At 38.3% G+C, this 18,133-nt stretch overlaps 1 protein-coding gene across 2 annotated transcripts in view; it reads right to left on the bottom strand.

The window, feature by feature from the left end:
- LOC121520051 (xenotropic and polytropic retrovirus receptor 1 homolog) overlaps positions 1-18,133 on the bottom strand; it is a 67,752-nt gene that overhangs the window by 33,556 nt on the left and 16,063 nt on the right. The window contains exons 1-2 of one of the 2 annotated variants that reach the window (XM_041803283.1): positions 14,728-14,731; positions 5,565-5,616 (exon numbers count right to left, since the gene is read on the bottom strand). In XM_041803283.1, coding sequence (XP_041659217.1) covers positions 5,565-5,604 — 40 coding nt within the window. In that variant the 5' untranslated portion in view covers positions 5,605-5,616; positions 14,728-14,731. Of the gene's footprint in view, positions 1-5,564; positions 5,617-14,727; positions 14,732-18,133 lie in introns of those variants that run through there. The other variant, XM_041803282.1, reaches the window with a different exon arrangement.

Genomic DNA, 18,133 nt, shown 5'->3' with positions numbered 1-18,133 from the left:
CTGTCCTTCATACGTTTTACCTCAATAAAATCCCCTAAAAGCAACTTGATTCAGTGTACAGTGGAAGTTTGTCAGGAACTTTTCAAAATAAAAGCGTTCTGTACAAGTGAACAGAGTTTCTCTATAGAAATGCTAAACCAGGCTTTTACTTTGAAAAGCACAAACCAGAAAAGCATTCATACGGTGTTTATCTTTCCTGTGACATATTCTACCAGTGTGGAGGCAGAAAGTTTCACTATTAGTAGATCTTTAGAGAACAACTTTATAAAACAGGCACATTTCCTCAGGGTTATCAAGAAACACACTGTTAACATATTCTATGTGCATATTTGCCACAACGATGTAAATATGACTCTCCATTTATCATTTTCCTGTCTAATATTGTCCACAGCCACAGTATAAGACTATTATACAGCATTTTCATGTCATCTAAGTTGCATCTTTGTGCAAAAAACAAAGATAAATGCAACTGGTTATTCACATGTCCACATTTGTGTTCATGTACAGTATATATCCTGTGTATATCAATGTTCTTCTTTCACATATTGGCCAAAATATCGGTTATCAGCCAACATATCAGATATCGGCCGATATATTGGATATCGGCATCGGCCCCAAAAATCCCATATCGGTTGGGCTCTAGTGTCTATCCTGCCAATTTCAACACGGACTTCAGCGCTGGATTACTTTTTTAACCACTGGGACCTACTACAATGTTTGGCCCACAGCCCGTCTTGGTGGATAAAGAGGTTGGAGCCGTGAGGAATCTGAGGATAACTTTACCCGTGACGTAGCTGCAGACATGATGGAGTCTCCTCTCCCTCCTCTGAGGCTGACGGTTGAAGGTAAAAGTACGGTTAGAAACCAGAGCAGCATTGTTTTAATAAAACGATCTTAAAGAACAGGAAATTCATAACCGGCTGGTGAGACTTTGTTGTTCCTCCTCGTTACAGTGACGTTCTTGTTTGAGTGGTTTCCTTTTTCAATTGCTTTGATTGGTCCGCTGGATGACGTGCTGTCAGCAACACAGCTGCTGAATAATGTCAGTGCTACTGTTGTTGTCTTTGTCCACTGTTGTGTTTTACTTGGAAACAAAGTGTTCCTAAACAGGACACTTTTATCTGGGAATACTCAGGCTGATGCTGTAGGTTGCTGTGGTTGCTGTGGTTGTGTGGTTGCTGTGGTTGTGTGGTTGCTGTGGTTGCTGTGGTTGCTGTGGTTGCTGTGGTCATGTGGTCGTGTGGTTGCTGTGGTTGCTGTGGTTGCTGTGGTTGTGTGGTTGCTGTGGTTGCTGTGGTTGCTGTGGTTGCTGTGGTTGTGTGGTTGCTGTGGTTGCTGTGGTTGTGTGGTTGCTGTGGTTGTGTGGTTGCTGTGGTTGCTGTGGTTGCTGTGGTTGCTGTGGTTGTGTGGTTGCTGTGGTTGCTGTGGTTGCTGTGGTTGCTGTGGTTGTGTGGTTGCTGTGGTTGCTGTGGTTGCTGTGGTTGTGTGGTTGTGTGGTTGCTGTGGTTGTGTGGTTGCTGTGGTTGCTGTGGTTGCTGTGGTTGTGTGGTTGTGTGGTTGCTGTGGTTGCTGTGGTCATGTGGTTGTGTGGTTGCTGTGGTTGTGTGGTTGCTGTGGTTGCTGTGGTCGTGTGGTTGTGTGGTTGCTGTGGTTGTGTGGTTGCTGTGGTCGTGTGGTTGCCAGGTCAGCGTGACTGTGAGTTGTGCTCTGGTTTTCCGTCCATGTATGAGCTTTGTTCTACATGTATCGTACTGAGAGTCCTGTACTGAATCGGTACGGTATGAATACCCGGACCTTTACTCCCCTATTAGAAACTATGATGTTAGCCATTAGCACTGTAATTTGGTCTGTTAATGCCATGGATGCACCATGGCTGTTCGCTGCCGTATTAGAGAGTCACAGCAGTCTGACAGGGAGTTTTCTTCGAGTTAGGAGTGACAGTCACCTGTTTGATCATGGAGACTGAACAGAACCTTGGTAGAAATAATGAGCAGCAGCTTTAATGGAGTTTATGAAGAAATGGATGACTCCACATGTTCTGCCTCCTCTTCTGCTTGTATTTTGACTCTGTGTGTTCATGTGAGAGCTGCTGACAGATGATAGAAGACACAAACTGTGAAAAATACACTTGACTGACTTAAAAATCAATGAATGTGCATAGAAGGCACTGCATTTATCAGATCTAACTTCCTTTTTGTTACGCCTCTTTCTTTGTGATCAGCTGTAGGTGACGGTAGTTTTATCATTCAGATGTTTATGAGGGTTTTTGGTCCTAAACTGTCTTATACAGACAGAAGATAAAGAAGTAAAAAGAGGTCAGCTAATGTAGTTGGGTGGCAAACACTGAGGTCCAACCTTTAAGCTCAGAAAATCAATAATTCCAGACTCATCCAGGAGAATCATATCCCTGCATGGATTTGTGGCTGGCAGTGATTTACCAGAAGTTGTTAGGTTCAGCTGCATGGCATCTCTAAATATGGGCACTTAAAGCAATCAAAGTAAATGTTGTAAGAATAGGAGAAAGACCTGCAGCAGCAGTCCAAGTTTTTAGAATGACTAAAGTGCAGCCTAGGGGCACATAAAGGCCTGCTATTACATGATTAAAAATGAGGCCTCTAACAACTGGTTCAAAGAAATCTGGTGATTCTCTGGTGCCCTAAACTTTGGTCATACCACAGCTGCTGTTACAGACACAATGAAGCAATAATGCAGGATGAGGCAGAGCGATGTCTGCAGAAGCAGGAATGAGAGCTTGTTTGTAATCGTGGACCTCCGTGACATTTCAGGAACAAGCAGGCCGTGTCGCTGCACTCTCTCTGTTCAGTTTGTAGAGAACAGAAACAGAAAACATCTGCCTGATAGCTTTCTGTTATCCATGAGCCACTGTGATTTCACTCCCTACAACACGGTTCTATCGTCCCGCTCGCCACAGAGGAAACACATCCTCTGTCTGCGTAGTTTGGGGGTCAGGAACCCGCGGCTCTTTTTCCCCGCCCCTCTCTGCAGCTGTGCCAGAAATTTGAAATAAAGGAAACATTTTTAGCATCAAATGAGTATTTTTCCTCGTTCTTTATCGAGACAGTTCTGTATATTTTATCCATAAACGTGTGGCTCTTTCATTCACTTAGAACTACATTTTCACAGATAGGCCTATCGTGCCTCTACGGAGCAGCACACACCGGTGATTTCCTGTCTGACAAAGGTCAGGACACGGTCGAGTCCAGGGATACACAACGCACACTAGAGCCACATGTAGCTCTTTAGTGATGATTTGTGGCTCTTTTGTGATGATTTGTGGCTCTTTTGTTATGATTTGTGGCTCTTTTGTGATGATTTGTGACTCTTTTGTGATGATTTGTGACTCTTTTGTGATGATTTGTGACTCTTATGTCTGAATTTGAAATTTTATTCCCCCAGAAAACCTTACAAAGGGAATCTAAAGCGTCCGTCAGGTCCTAAGAGGACTGAAGTGGTGTCAGCGGAGAACGTGAGCCGTGATAACGTCAACAACAGCCTGAAAAACCAAGACACGTTTATATTTAACAGCATCAGATAGAAACAGAGAGAAAGGAAGCCAAGGGATCAGTCGCGGGCTGTTTGAGTTAAATAAACAGGTAAAATCACGTTTTATTGTTATTCTCTACTCTGCTGCTGTGATGTTGTTGTTATTATTCAGAAATATTAATACATTTGATGATGATTTAAATATTTCTGGTGTGTATGAATGTAAGGTTCAGGGTAGGAGAGCGCATTTGTCTGAAAGATGAGATTGTTGACATCCATGTCACTCATAGAGAGGGAGAAAGGCTGACATCAGCTGATTCTACTCTCTCATGGATATTCAGAGTGATTATCATGTAGCTCTACTGCATTCCTGTTTGTGTCGTAGACAGTGGGGCTGAACGATTTGGGAAAATAATCTAGTTGCGACTTTTTTACCCAATACTGCGATTTGAAATACAATTATTTCTGAAGTTCCTCATTTCATGTATTTTCCAACAAAAATAATAAATAATTCATTGTTTACTTTAGCCAACACAATATTAGATAAAACAAGGCTCAACAGTTTTTTAAAAATATCTAATTGTGATTATTTTGACTTATTTTGCAAATTGGATATGAACTGTTGTATCAAAGGGAATGATAATTTTTATATAATTCTCATATTTAGCGAGAAAAACCTTATTAAAAATGAAGATAATATGATATTTTTTGTACACTATTCTCAAAATATGCCACTAGAATGATTGCATGATATATAATACATCTCTGCTGCAAAAAAGTTTTAAACTGGTATTTAAATTTCAGGTCAGAGCAATACTGCTCCTTCTGTGATTTAAAAATTGCAGCAGGTTATACTGTGATTTAAAAATTGCAGCATGTTATATTGTGATTTAAAAGTTGGAGCAGGTTATATTGTGATTTAAAAATTGCAGCAGGTTATATTGTGATTTAAAAATTGCAGCAGGTTATATTGTGATTTAAAAATTGCAGCAGGTTATATTGTGATTTAAAAATTGCAGCAGGTTATATTGTGATTTAAAAATTGCAGCAGGTTATACTGTGATTTAAAAATTGCAGCAGGTTATATTGTGATTTAATTTGCGATTAACTGCCCAGCCCTAGTAGACACACAGACAGCAGCATAGAGAGAGATGAAGAGGAGGTTTCATCTGTAGGTGAGCAGTAGGCTACTGCAGTGTGTGTGGATGAATAAAGAGTTAATGATAATGATTCAATCAGGATCATTTAGGATAAAAAGAAACAGTTGCTGGCTGATAACAGCACTTATAGATGAAAAATATGTACACCGTTATTTCTATTGTAGTTCTAAATCCATAAATTCGTCAAAATGAAATTTAGGATAAAAATGACCAGTAAGAATAAAATAACAACTACGTGGAAAGTATAAGATATAATTCATTAGTTTAAAGGTAAAAAATCAGATTAAATTTGAAATCATGAGTTGTAGAGGTCAAATTATGAATAAATATTTAAAACTATGAATCCAAAAAGTCAAACTATGAAATAAAAACATCAAAAGGGTTTAATTTATGATCATCAGATGTGAAATTGAATCTATGAGATAAAAACACAAATGAATATCTTCCCATGTTACAAACTACTATCTAAATAGTTTTACCCATTACATTGTCAGATTTTTCTGATTTTACACAGATATTCTTAATCATCAAGGATAAATTTTCATTTTTATACTGGGGGAAATCTGCAGAGTTACTGTTTGGCCAGTAATAGAAGTATGTTATGATTTTGAGGCCCTGGGGCCGGAGTTGGCCAACAGTCTGACACTCCTGCTCTAGACGATACACCTACACCCTGCTGTGTGAGCAACAGGCAGCTCAAGGCAGTGACCTTTAATTTTAAACTAAAGATGTAGACCAAATGTAGCTGAACATGGTCAGAAAAAGCTACTGAGGTAGGCTACATGTAGCACACGAGTTCATTTGTTAAGTGCTCTCCCTTCATGTTGACTCTTCTCCTCCAGGACGGTGTGTGTTTCAGTGTGTTTCGGTGTGTGTGTGTGTGTGTGTGTGTGCATATACCTTCAATAGATGGCGCCTGGTCCTGAGCAGCGTACAGCATCTCTTTGAAAGCCTGAAGACAGAGAGGAGAAAAATAATCACACTGAAATTCATCTTTTCCCACAACATCTCAACAGAGGTCATAAAGCAAAAGGCACTTGGTTAAGACTGAGAGAGTAGTTTTTAATTACAAAAAGGAAAGTTAGCAGCCTCGAGGCTTCGCCTCTGTCAGTACCCACACATGCCCGTGGTTTAAGCATGGACGTCCCACTGTGTGACGCACCGACTGTTAGCCTGGCTCTACTTTCACTGATAATGTAACGTCAGTAAAAATGATAGAACCGTGGACATCAGTGTGACATCAGATGCAGTGGTGTTGAAAGCTTCTGGTGTGTCTTTCATCCACTGTCTGTGGCATTATGGCAATAACAGCATTACACTGGAGTAGCGGTGCAGTGTTTCAATGAAAAAATTTAAAACGTTTTCCACAGAGAGTAAAGAGACAGCGAGGACTGGTCTACACATGTACACTCCCCTCCCTTACTTTATTTTCACTGTAGACTGAAAACGTTTGTGTTTGACATCAAAACATGAATATGAGACGAGAGATCAACTCTTCAGCTTTTACTTCAGAGTGTTTACGTTTGCACTTCTGCTGCTATAAAGAAGACGCCATATTGATTATTTAGATCCCAGTCAAACAGAAACACATGATTTCCACAAACAGTGGCTGAGGCAGACAGACTAAATAGGTCAGAGTTCATCATACAGCCAGGATTCAACAGGTCAAAGGGCAGCTGTACACCTTTAAATGTGACCTCCAGGTCGGGGGATGGTGTTTAACAGTCATATTCTTTCACGTCAGCCTGGTGTCACAGCCATCATCAGAGCACTGTGTGAAAGATGGAGCTTTATTAAGCTGCTACCATGTGAAACGCCTCACTCATGCACAAAGTCTCCAGATGTTGAAGTGATTTTAATGAAATAAGAGCTCCTTACAATAATAACAGTAACTTTATGACAATTTAAAAATGAAATCAAAAACAACATAATAAAGAGAGTTACCACTCAAACTCTCTACATCTATACCAGGCTAATGTTAACTACATCTATACCAGGCTACTGTTAACTACATCTATACCAGGCTACTGTTAACTACATCTATACCAGGCTAATGTTGACTACATCTATACCAGGCTAAGGTTAACTACATCTATACCAGGCTACTGTTAACTACATCTATACCAGGCTACTGTTAACTACATCTATACCAGGCTAAGGTTAACTACATCTATACCAGGCTACTGTTAACTACATCTATACCAGGCTACTGTTAACTACATCTATACCAGGCTAATGTTAACTACATCTATACCAGGCTACTGTTAACTACATCTATACCAGGCTAATGTTAACTACATCTATACCAGGCTAATGTTAACTACATCTATACCAGGCTAATGTTAACTACATCTATACCAGGCTAACACTAACTACATCTATACCAGGCTACTGTTAACTACATCTATACCAGGCTAATGTTAACTACATCTATACCAGGCTAATGTTAACTACATCTATACCAGGCTAATGTTAACTACATCTATACCAGGCTAATGTTAACTACATCTATACCAGGCTAATGTTAACTACATCTATACCAGGCTACTGTTAACTACATCTATACCAGGCTACTGTTAACTACATCTATACCAGGCTAATGTTAACTACATCTATACCAGGCTAAGGTTAACTACATCTATACCAGGCTAATGTTAACTACATCTATACCAGGCTAATGTTAACTACATCTATACCAGGCTACTGTTAACTACATCTATACCAGGCTAATGTTAACTACATCTATACCAGGCTAATGTTAACTACATCTATACCAGGCTAATGTTAACTACATCTATACCAGGCTAAGGTTAACTACATCTATACCAGGCTAATGTTAACTACATCTATACCAGGCTAATGTTAACTACATCTATACCAGGCTAATGTTAACTACATCTATACCAGGCTAATGTTAACTACATCTATACCAGGCTAATGTTAACTACATCTATACCAGGCTAATGTTAACTACATCTATACCAGGCTAATGTTAACTACATCTATACCAGGCTAATGTTATTTACATCTATACCAGGCTAATGTTAACTACATCTATACCAGGCTAACACTAACTACATCTATACCAGGCTACTGTTAACTACATCTATACCAGGCTAATGTTAAGTTCATCTATAGCAGGCTAATGCTAACTACATCTATACCAGGCTACTGTTAACTACATCTATATCAGGCTACTGTTAACTACATCTATATCAGGCTACCGTTAACTACATCTATACCAGGCTAATGTTAACTACATCTATACCAGGCTACTGTTAACTACATCTATATCAGGCTAATGTTAACTACATCTATATCAGGCTACTGTTAACTACATCTATATCAGGCTACTGTTAACTACATCTATACCAGGCTACTGTTAACTACATCTATACCAGGCTACTGTTAACTACATCTATATCAGGCTAATGTTTACTACATCTATATCAGGCTACTGTTAACTACATCTATACCAGGCTAGTGTTAACAACATCTATACCAGGCTAATGTTAACTACATCTATATCAGGCTAATGTTAACTACATCTACACCAGGCTAATGTTAACTACATCTATACCAGGCTAATGTTAACTACATCTATACCAGGCTACTGTTAACTACATCTATACCAGGCTAATGTTAACTACATCTATACCAGGCTAATGTTAACTACATCTATACCAGGCTAATGTTAACTACATCTATACCAGGCTAATGTTAACTACATCTATATCAGGCTAACGCTAACTACATCTATACCGGGCTAATGTTAACTACATCTATATCAGGCTACTGTTAACTACATCTATACCAGGTTTATGTTAACTACATCTATACCAGGCTAATGTTAACTACATCTATATCAGGCTAATGTTAACTAAGTCTATACCAGGCTACTGTTAACTACAACTATACCAGGCTAATGTTAACTACATCTATACCAGGCTACTGTTAACTACATCTATACCAGGCTAATGTTAACTACATCTATACCAGGCTAATGTTAACTACATCTATACCAGGCTAATGTTAACTACATCTATATCAGGCTAACGCTAACTACATCTATACCAGGCTAATGTAAACTACATCTATACCAGGCTAATGTTAACTACATCTACACCAGGTTTATGTTAACTACATCTATACCAGGCTAATGTTAACTACATCTATATCAGGCTAATGTTAACTACATCAATACCAGGCTAATGTTAACTACATCTATACCAGGCTAACGCTAACTACATCTATACCAGGCTAATGTTAACTACATCTATACCAGGCTAACGCTAACTACATCTATACCAGGCTAGTGTTAACTACATCTATACCAGGCTAATGTTAACTACATCTATACCAGGCTAACGTTAACTTCATCTATATCAGGCTAACGCTAACTACATCTATACCAGGCTAATGTTAACTACATCTATACCAGGCTAATGTTAACTACATCTATATCAGGCTAATGTTAACTACATCTATACCAGGCTAATATTGACTACATCTATACTAGGCTATTGTTAACTACATCTATACCAGGCTAATGTTAACTACATCTATACCAGGCTAATGTTAACTTCATCTATAGCAGGCTAATGCTAACTACATCTATACCAGGCTAATGTTAACTACATCTATACCAGGCTAATGTTAACTACATCTATACCAGGCTAATGTTAACTACATCTATACCAGGCTAAGGTTAACTACATCTATACCAGGCTAATGTTAACTACATCTATACCAGGCTAATGTTAACTACATCTATACCAGGCTAATGTTAACTTCATCTATAGCAGGCTAATGCTAACTACATCTATACCAGGCTACTGTTAACTACATCTATACCAGGCTAATGTTAACTTCATCTATAGCAGGCTAATGCTAACTACATCTATACCAGGCTAATTCCAAGCACTGTTATCTGGCTTCTTCAGCAACAACAGTGTTTTGTTCAAGGACAACCAGTCAGCATGAAAAACTGCTGAAGCAGAGCTTAGACCTGTTCAACTCGTAATACAGCTTCTGTTTGAAAACAGTTCAACCTGACATCACAAAACCTGAAATGGGCTCACAACAAGTATTTAAAATCCCCGTGGATGTTAGGAGAAATACATTGTTTGCTCTGGGCTAGAGCCTTGTGTGGGACTTCTGTCTTAATCTCACTCATGTCTATTCCCTCTGGGTTTCTGACCATTACTGCCCACTCCCACAGTGCATGTACTCCACACCCATCCACACCCCAAACACACATCACAAATCATGCCTATTCATGTTACACATTCAGATTCAAATTGGGCTTGTTGCAAAAGCATCTAATTAACTGATGACAGCAACTATACAGCTACACACAGAAAGTAAAAATACTGATGCTGCAGTCAGCTAAGCCCCACATATGCTAGACAGCATTTTTCACCATGTAAAACAAAGCTATGGTGCAAACCAGAGGACAGAGACGAGAGACAGACATGTATCCTGTCCCTAAAGTGTTTCTTCATGTATGGAGTCGGCCTGTGTGTCCGTGTGCCCCCCTTCACCTTGGTCAACAAACCTGCGCTCCTGCTCTCTGGACATTAGTCACCATGATACTAAAGTAGGGGAATCATAAATGCTTTAATGATACCTATAATTGGTATAATAGAGTTGGCTGTCCTGCAATCAGAAGGTTGAGGGTTTGAACCCCAGCTCTTGCAGTTACATGTTCAATGTGTCACTTCACACTTCACCCCGGTTTGCTCCTACTGCTTCGTCGGTGGTGTGTAAATGGGTATGGATGAGTATGAATAAGATCAGTTAATACTGACGGCCAATTCTCCATAGCAACCCTTGCAATCAGTGTGTGAATGGGGGGTTTGACCTGAGCTATACAAGCTCAAGACCATTTAACGGACTGCCTGCTCCTTCCTGCAGAAATGGCAGAACCCCACAAGGTTCGTATTGGGCCCCTTGGGGCCCACATAGCTCTCTAGTCCAGGGGTGTCAAACTAAATCACAGCAAGGGCCGGATTCTGGATTCAGGTCTACCCTGAGGGCCCAACAGGGTCAGCAAAACTTAGCACTGATAAATGAATTTGACATTAAAAAAGTTAAAAAGATAACTTTAAAGGCTCACAATCTGAGAAAAGTTTATTTATTAGTTCAAAAAGGTCAAAATATGAAACTGAAATAGAAAAATAATGTTTTTTAAGGCAAATATACTAGAAAGAAAGTCAAAATCATGAGTTTAAAAGGTCACAATACCAAATAAAATTCATAATCATAAAATTAAAAGTCAAAATATGATTCAACATTTTAAATTGTGAGTCTAAAAGGTCAAACTATGGGATTATGAAGTCAAAGTTAGGAGTTTAAAATATGAGGTAAAATACAAAATAATTGGTTAAAAAGGTCAAAATATGAATTAAAAATTAGAATTATGAATCTTAAGCTCAAAATATTATATAAGAAGTCAAAATTATGAGTTGAAATACTCAATTTATGAAATAAAAAGTCAAAATCCTAAGTTTGAGTCCTGTTTGTGAGATGCTAAATTGAAAATATGAAATTAAAACACAAATTAATTTCTTTTCCCACATTCTTTTTTTCTTATCTAAACATTTTTACTCCTTACTTCTTCAGATTTTGTGACTTAACAAGGAAATCTTAAATCATCGCAGATACTTCACATTTTTATACTTGAGGAAATCTGCAGACCTCAGACTGATGGACCAGTTAGAACAGAAATATCAGATCATCCTGCGGGCCGGATTTCACTGTTCCATGGGCCAGATTTGGCCCCCGGGCCTTGAATTTGACACCCATGCTCTAGTCCTTGTTAATGTTAAAAATGTTCTGAATGTGGATGTAGTTATCACTCTGTGTTTCTAGAAACACAAAGATTCCTTTCTTACATGTGTCACATTTGGACTGTGCAGCCAGTGATGGCTCTGTCGTATTCTGCCTTTCTAGCTGCTTATCTTTCCTTTGATTATGCAGGGCTGCTCAGTCTCTCATCCTCTGTGTTAGTAAATCTGCAGATTATTCTGCAGTGTGTCCCTGCTCTGGAGAGGGCCAGTTGACGACAGTCATTGAGTCTCATTGAGTACCAGCAGGACAGTCACCCTCTTTATCCGCTCATGCTCAAGGATGAGATAGTAGGGCGGTCAGTGTTTGAAAATGCCAGACAAGCACAAGACCACAATGGCCTCAGTGTATGTCAGCCTGCCTGCCAGCAATGCAAAGAGCAGCAGAGCTGTCTGCAGCAGAAAGCAGCAGAGCAAGTCAAGGTCATGTTTCAGCCCAAACAGCCAGTCTGCACCGACATCTGAAACAGTCTCTACAACAATGGACAGCAACATAAACAACAGCACAGACAACAACACAAACAACAGAAAAAACAACAACACAAACAACAACACAAACAACAGCAAAAACAACACAAACAACAACACAAACAACAGCACAAACAACAGCAAAAACAACACAAACAACAACACAAACAACAGCAAAAACAACACAAACAACAACACAAACAACAGCACAAACAACAGCACAAACAACAACACAAACAACAGCAAAAACAACACAAACAACAACACAAACAACAGCAAAAACAACAACACAAACAACAACACAAACAACAGCACAAACAACAACACAAACAACAACACAAACAACAACAAAAACAACACAAACAACACAAACAACAGCAAAAACAACAACACAAACAACAACACAAACAACAACACAAACAACAGCAAAAACAACAACACAAACAACAAACAACAGCAAAAACAACACAAACAACAACAGCAAAAACAACAACACAAACAACAACACAAACAACAACAAAAACAACAACACAAACAACAGCACAAAAAACAGCAAAAACAACAGCAAAAACAACAACACAAACAACACAAACAACAACACAAACAACAGCACAAACAACAGCACAAAAAACAGCACAAAAAACAACACAAACAACAGCACAAACAACAACAAAAACAACAGCACAAACAACAGCAAAAACAACAACACAAAGAACAGCACAAACAGCAACAAACAACAAAAAAAACAACACAAACAACAGCACAAAAAACAGCACAAACAACAGCAAAAACAACACAAAAAACAACACAAACAACAGCAAAAACAACAACACAAAGAACAGCACAAACAACAAACAACAAAAACAACAACACAAAAAACAGCACAAAAAACTGCAAAAACAACAGCAAAAACAACAACACAAACTACAACACAAACAACACAAACAACAACACAAACAACAACACAAACAACAGCACAAACAACAACACAAACAACAGCACAAACAACAACACAAACAACACAAACAACAACACAAACAACAACACAAACAACAACACAAACAACACAAACAACAACACAAACAACAACACAAACAACAGCACAAACAACAGCACAAACAACAGCATAAAAACAACACAAATAACAGCATAAAAACAACACAAACAACAGCACAAACAACAACACAAACAACAGCACAAAAAACAACACAAACAACAGCACAAACAACAGCACAAACAGCACAGCATGGTGGGATGACAACAGCACAAACAACAGCAAAAACAACACAACACAACAAGCTGTAATACAACTCAAACAAACAACAGAAAAACTCCTCAAACAACAACACAAACAACAGCACAAACAACAACAAAACAACACAATACAACACAAACAACAGCAAACAACACAAACAACAGCACAAACAACAAACAACAAAAACAACAACAAACAAAAACAGCACAAATTGCAAACAACAGCAAAAACAACAACACAAACAACAAACAAACAAACAGCAAAACAACCTTGTGTTACTCAGAACTGCCTGTGATAGTTGCTACAGCCTGTGGTGTGTTACACACAAGACAACAAAAGAGGAAACTAAAGGAACAAAGATTAGTGGAATAAAATTACTGGCCTATGTCTTATTTGAAATAGTTTTTTCCTTTGTAAAAACTCTGACATTTGAACACTTGTGGAGTTTGAAATCCAACACTTTTTCAGTGTTGATGGTTTAACACCAGTGTTAAACCATCTCCGCACACTTGGACCCAAAAGATCACCAACATTGCTGTAAACCAGGGGCATCAAACTCAATCACAGCAGGGGCCAGATTCTGAATTTGGGTCTAACCTGAGGGCTGAACAGGGTAAATGTTTCACTATTGACTGTCAACCTAAATAATTTTGAGATTATAAGGTCAACATGATAAGTTAAAAACTCAAAACCTGAGATAAAAAGTCAAACTCATAAGTTTTAAAGGTAAAAACATGACATTTAAAGCCAAAATAATGTTTTTAAAAGACACAGTATGAGATAGAATTCTGAAACCAAGATTTTTAGGTCAAAATATGATATAAAAGTCAAAATCATCAGTTTTAAAGGTCAAAATATGAGATAAAATTTTAAAGTCATGAGTTTTAAAAGTCAAAATATGAAATAAAATTAAATATCATGAGTTTTAAGGGTAAAAAATTAGATAAAAGTCAAAGTTAAGAGTTAAAATGCTCAGCAAAACTGAGATAAATTCAAAATTATGATATTTAACAATCAAAATGTGAGCTAAACATCAAAATTGTGAGCTTAAAATGCTGAAGTATGAGATTAAATTTCAAATTCATGAGTTTTAAAAGTGTAAGGAAATAACATTAAAAATCACAAGTTTAAAGGTAATTACAGAGATAAAATTAGGAGCTGAAAAAGATCAAAACATTACATTAAAGTCAAAATCATGACTTGAAAGGTCAAATACGATTTAAAATGTGAAATTATGAATGTAAAAGGTCAAACCATGAGAGAAAAAGTCAAAGTTAAGGTTAAAATATGAACTAAATGGTCAAAACCATAACTTTTAGTCATGGGTGATGCAAAATTTAAAATATAGAGAAAACACAAATTTCTCCTATGTTCCTGACTTTTTATTAAATTATATTTACTGTTTCCTTTTTCTCATTTTTATGACTCAACAAAGATATTATAAATCATCACAGTTAAGTTTACATTTTTATACTGGAGGAAATCTGCAGACCTCATACTGGTGGGCCAGTTAGAATAAAAATATCATATGATCGGGTGGGCCGGGGATGGATTTGGCCCCCAGGCCTTGAGTTTGACAACCCTGGTGTAACCTTACTCTTATACGGTTACATACACGGTCCCACTGGCTGGGTACCACAGATTCCACTGGAGTAAATTCATGACTCTCATGTCAACTGTCAGAGATTATTCTTTTTTCTTTACTGAGGTTAGAGGGAGTGTTGCTGTTGTTGTAAGAGGTGTTCCTAATATTTTGACCCTCTGGTGCTGAGTGGGGTTGGCTATACATCACAGACTCCTCAGTGACGCTCTAGTCCACGTCCATCTCAATAAGAAGCACAGAAGAACGATCAGCTGTCTGACAGTCAACAACGACTGAAGTCCGAGGTTCAGTCTAACGAGGGTCAGGGAGTGTACGAGCTAGAGTCACAGAAACAGAGAAAAACATAATGGCTGAAATATTTGTAATTTTTTATTCTATTTTTTACCAACCCATATTTATGTCTGTGTGTTTTTTATTCATAGATGGCAAAAGAAGGTGGACGTGGACGTTGTGCAGCTTACTGCCTTTGTGCACAGCATTTTATTCATGATTCTTCTTTTTGGACAATAAAAGTAGATGAAAATAGTACAATGTTCTCTGCCTTCAGTTTCTATCTTTGTAAGACGTGTTTGAACTACACTCAAAGTATCAGAAGCAGCTATTTGTTTAATTTATTAATCAATAAAAAAAAGTCATCTAATTGACCTATATATATGAGTTATGGGTTTTTTATATTCTCTAACATGGGCATCAGCCCCCACAGATCCATACTGGTAGTTAGGTAGGACATGCTGTAAGGGTGGATGTTTTGGCACTGTTGGACTGGCTGAATGCAGCAGCAGCAGCGTGGTTTCTCTCTCTGACTGTCAGCGACCCTGCTGCTGCTGCAGACGTTCATATTACTAGAACCGTCGGTCTGACCACTGATTTGTATGCATTTCCATTCATAAGGTGCTTTTTCATGCTGATCTAAGTGGGCAGATATCCAGGAGCACTGTGATTTGGTGAGCTCCAGCACAGGTTTATATCATTTTTAGACTTTTGGCACACACCGTGTGTCGACCATCGTCCCCCTTTGTATGGATTATATTGATTGTTGTTTTCTTTGTTTGTTTATGACAGGTGGACCTTTCTTTACACATGATGATAACTTAGAGTGGCGTGCTGCTGGGTCACCAACCCGTTATCCCGCTATCATCAGCATAAAATATAAAAACACGTACAGACTCAGTGTTGAGGTTCCTGCTAAATTTCATGCTTTCCCACAATCGTCCTGACGCCAAGAGTGTGTGTTATTGTGTCAAAGTGTGTGTCTGTGTTTGTGCTGTCAGTACGCTGGCTCAGCATGAACTAAAGAGCAAGTTTCCAAAACAAAACACACACAGATCGACAGAGGAAGGAAGCTCTGCTTATCCTCACAGATTAGCCTACATCAGTCTTTCAGCAGCCCTTTATTTCACATTCCCTGAGAGTTCTGTCTGATAACGGCCCCAAACCTGCACTGTGGACCCCTCTGACCCCAGAACCAGAAAAAGATCCTTTCTTTTTCCTAGTTTGAGCTGTCTTAGCTTCACATGCAGATATTCAGCCTTTAAATGTGGCCTACTGGTTGGACCCCGGCTCACCAAGCACTACCTGGTAGCACACCTGTACCTGAGTGGTTGTCATACTGGTACCAGTACTTAGAACAGTGTTACTCAACGTGTGGCTCTTTAGTGATGATTTGTGGCTCTTTTGTCTTAATTTGAAACATTATTCCCCCAGAAACCCTTAAAAAGGGAAAGTTTGACCACAGAAATTAGTCACAGTAATCAGTTTGTTCCCCAGACTTAAACAGAAGGCTTTAACGGTCAAACTTTGCTGTCCCGTTTATTCCATGTTTGCAACATATATCCAGTTTTTTTGCCCTTTGTCACAATTTTTTTGCCACTTCTCACCCAATTACCTACCTTTGTCATTAAATACCACTTTTTTCCTATTTTTTTTTTGCCTATTTTTGCCACTTCTTTTTGCCACTTTTAACCAATTTTGGCCCCTTTATACTATTTTTCACAATTTTTGCCCATTAAAGCTACCTTTTGTAATGAATACCGCTTGTTTCCTATCTTTTTTTGCCCTATGTTGCCATTCTTGACAGCTTTTTGCACATTTTTGTCATTTTTCTCTCGTTTTTTTTTTGCCACCTTTTTGCCACTTTTGAACCATTTTTGCTACTTTTCACCATTTTTTCACCACTTTTTGCTCATTTAAGCTACGTTTTACCATTAAATACCACTTGTTTCCTCTTTTATAACCTATTTTGCCACTCTTGACTGCTTTTAGCCCATTTTAGTCACTTTTCTCTCTTTTCTTTTTTGCCACTTTTGGACTACTTTTGCTAACTTTAACTTGTTTTTACTGCTACTTCAAGCTGTTTTGCCATTTGTCACCATTTTTTGCCCCTTTTCACCCAATTAAGGTACCTTTGCCATTAAATACCACTTTTTTCCCTTTTTTTGTCACTTCTTTTTGACACTTTGTTCCCGTTTTTTGCCACTTTTAACCCATTTTGGCCCCTTTTCACCATATTTTCACCATTTTGCCCATTAAAGCTACCTCTTGTAATGAAATACCACTTGTTTCCTATTTTTTGCCCTATTTTGCCACTCTTGACTGCTTTTTGCACATTTCAGTCATTCTTCTCGTTTTTTTTGCCACCTTATTGCCACTTTTCACCATTTTTTCACCACTTTTCGCTAATTTATGCTACCTTTTACCATTAAGTACCACTTGTTTCCTCTTTGTTGTCCTTTTTTTTTTACCACTTTTGGACTACTTTTACCAACTTTAAATTTATTTTTATCACTACTTCAAGCCGTTTTGCCACTTTTCACTTAGATTGTGGCTCTTGCAAAGGTATTTTTCAACAGTTTGGCTCTTTGGTTGAGCAGGGTAGAGTAAGACTGATTTAGACTGTTCCAAAAACAATCTTGATGAGGAAACATGATTATTGATATGTCCAGATGGAGATGTTTTTTAGTTTTATAGCTTAAATAAAAATGTTCCAAAAAGGAAAGGCTTGTTCTAAGCAGTAGCGTGTATGGGATAATGTACAGTCAGCAGGTTTGTCATGGAGGTGGCTCAGCTAACCCAGAGAGGGCTCATCCATAACAACCTGTTTACTTTGCATTAATCAATATCAATAAGAAATCAGTATTTGAGATATTTTGACTGTACAAGAGATGATGTGGAATATCTCCCAGTGGATGTAGAAACCGTCACGTCAGGTTAGTCACTCTTTGACTGGGGACGTAGTTTCTGATTGGAGCTTTGCATGATGGATCTGCCTGAAGGCAGACATGGAATCTGGCCAATC

This window comes from Cheilinus undulatus, linkage group 13 (genome assembly GCF_018320785.1).
Source record: "Cheilinus undulatus linkage group 13, ASM1832078v1, whole genome shotgun sequence".
In the NCBI taxonomy this organism is placed as follows: Eukaryota; Metazoa; Chordata; class Actinopteri; order Labriformes; family Labridae; genus Cheilinus; species Cheilinus undulatus.
Note: the sequence above shows the minus strand (reverse complement) of the source record. Positions and strands in the feature narration are given on the sequence as shown.